Below are 2,679 nucleotides of genomic sequence, written 5' to 3'. Positions count from 1 at the left end.
TTCTGCTGGTCACACTATTTCTAATACAATATACAATTTCATTATGACATACAGTAAATGCTAAGTTAGATTTTTAGTTTGTGAATTATATAACTGCATATTTAAAACTGTCCTTCACAACAAGGTTTCACAGGCAGCACTGTAATAAGAGTAAGGTAATGGTACCCCAGGCTACCAGCTTGCATGCTTGGTTATGAGCAATCTCCCGGAAAAACAGCCCTATAAGAAAGGGAAAGGAATTAGACATGTTTAAAAGTTGGAAGTCAGGGATAAAAATTTATTGGTCCACTGTGCATTCTTCTGCCCATAACTGCTTCAAATGACTCGGCAAAGGTAAATGAGCCTAGGAAGGAGGGGAAACAAATGAAAAGGCCTTGAAAGATGTATGTGATTTTTGCTGGATTTTTGAGACTGTGGAGATGTCATTTCACAAACTATAGGGTGAAAGTTCAAGGAAATCTTTTCTAGTAAGAGGAAAAAGTTAAAAAAATCTAAACCTCAAAAACAAAAACAAGACACAGCTGGGGAAAAAAAGGAAGAGGTAGTGGCAGAGATTGAGGGTTTGAAGCAGTTACACCTCTATTTGCAAACTCTTTTTGAAAGCTGCTGACAGAGCTTTGGCATCTGATCATCTCCTAACTGCTGATTAACATAGCACTGTTTTATATTTAACTCAGGCCAGTGCAGGAGGGGCTGGGGGTGGGGTTGTGCTGCTTATAAGGGGAGCACAGCAGGAACAATGTTCTTCTGTGTCAGTTCCCTCTGTCTCACAGGCCAGCTGCACTCCTTTTGATCATTCACATTTCCTCCAAATGCATGTTGTCTTTAATTAATTGCGTGTCTTGCGGAAAGCGAGGTGGGGGAGACAGGCAGAGAAGAGCTATAGTCACACAATTAAAATACAAACCAAGTCTGCTGAGTTTACTAAGTGCAAGCGCTGAAGTGACAAATAAGCTTTTTTACGGTTAATGTTTTGCTCTGAGAACAGACCTGGGAGCAGAGATGGAGGGTATGCGTTTTGAAGATGAGAAGTCCAAGAGGTACTGCATGAAGACAAAGCATGTGGCTGTCATCTGTGGCGTTGTGGTCGTTGTAGGTCTTGCTGTGGGGCTTGGCGTGGGATTGAGCAGACCTGAATCTCAGCAACCTTCAGGGGAAACAGATAAGCCAACAAACCCTCCTCCCTCGGTGGATTTGGGTCCCTGTCCTCCTAAACCTGATGCGACTGGAGACTGGAGACATTTTAGGCTACCCACTTATGTCAAGCCTCTTCACTACGATCTGGAAATTAAGCCTGAAATGGAGGAAGACTTTTACACTGGGACAGTCAGTATTTCCATTGCTTTGGAAAAATCTACCAGCCACCTGTGGCTCCACCTGCGAGAGACCAAGATTACAGAAATGCCCACACTCCGGAAATCCTCAGGTCAGCAGATTGCTCTGACCGACTGCTTTGGGTATCAGCCACAAGAGTACATAGTGATGAAGGCAGAAGCAGAGCTCTCTGTCACTGATGAAAGTGATCCCTATATACTCACCCTGAAGTTTCAAGGCTGGCTGAATGGTTCCCTGGTTGGGTTTTATAGGACCACCTACACTGAGAATGGACAGATCAAGTAAAGCATTTTTTTGTTTTGTTTATTAAATCTTCTTCTCTATTCTTCTTCCTCAGGTCTGCTCTATTCCTGTTTCAGATTTTCAGTCTTGTCTCTCACCAACTTGCTGACATTTCTGGGCTGTTCTTTAATTTCCTCATTCCCCTAAGATGATGCAATATTCAAAACCCTTTGGCTGTTGACAAGTGAAAGTGGTCTGGACAAATGATTTGTTGTTATTATTCTGAAAAACTTTTCAAACTCTGCTGGTGCCAGGTTACCTTTGAGCTTTAGGAATGGCTTCCTTAGAGAGCTGGAGGGATTGAGGCTTCTTTTTATCTCTGTAGTACAATAAATAGCATATAGCACTCACCCCTCTCTCCTGTCACTCCCCAAGGTAACAGTTTCAGTCTAAAATGCGCCTGTGATCGTTTTCCTGACACCACACCTTCTTGATGTTGTAAACCTGAGGAATATGCATATGAGAACTTCCCTGTCCCTCCTGCATCTGATTTAAATTATGGGTAGGAAAGTAAAAACAATGAAGGTTGTGTTGCAGCTCTTCCCTTTTAATATATCAATAGTTATCGAAAGACTACCAAGCCTCTGCCAGTTCATTTAACCCATTCCACTTCCCAGGCTTGCACTGCTTCAAGGTGGAAGCTTGAAAAACCATTGCCCTCAGCTCAGAAGTATTTCTTTGCATTTAACATATGGAGTGGACACTCATCTATTTTCCAATATTTACGTTTCTGAAGTGACGCATTCCAGCCCTTACAGCTATAAGATAAACTTGGGTAGGCTTTTCCAAGGCCCCATAGCAGGAATATGGAGACAAACACTGGTGTGTTTTCACAGCCCTTGTTTGCCCTACTGGGACAATGGTGTCATGAGTGAGAGGCACATCGGCTCCATTCAGCTTCTGACTGACAATGACAGGGGTAGCACTAGCAACAGGCACCAGCAGCAGCAAATCCAAGGGGCAGAGGAAAAAACAAGCATTGATTTTTCATACTTAAACATAGTTATCTGATCTGGAAAGATGCCATTTAGAGAACTGCTCAAACCCTACCCATCTCTTTCC

The 2,679-nt window shown here is 42.9% G+C and overlaps 1 protein-coding gene across 1 annotated transcript in view; it reads left to right on the top strand.

The window, feature by feature from the left end:
• The first annotated feature begins 761 nt into the window (after positions 1-761).
• Positions 762-2,679, top strand: part of ENPEP (glutamyl aminopeptidase (aminopeptidase A)) — a 35,116-nt gene continuing 33,198 nt past the window's right edge. The window contains exon 1 of the mRNA XM_010008967.1: positions 762-1,616. Coding sequence (XP_010007269.1) covers positions 1,003-1,616 — 614 coding nt within the window. The 5' untranslated portion in view covers positions 762-1,002. The remainder of the gene's footprint in view (positions 1,617-2,679) is intronic.

This window comes from Chaetura pelagica, unplaced genomic scaffold (assembly GCF_000747805.2).
Source record: "Chaetura pelagica isolate M959 unplaced genomic scaffold, ChaPel_1.0 scaffold221, whole genome shotgun sequence".
NCBI lineage: Eukaryota > Metazoa > Chordata > Aves > Apodiformes > Apodidae > Chaetura > Chaetura pelagica.
This window is presented reverse-complemented; position numbering and strand designations above follow the sequence as displayed.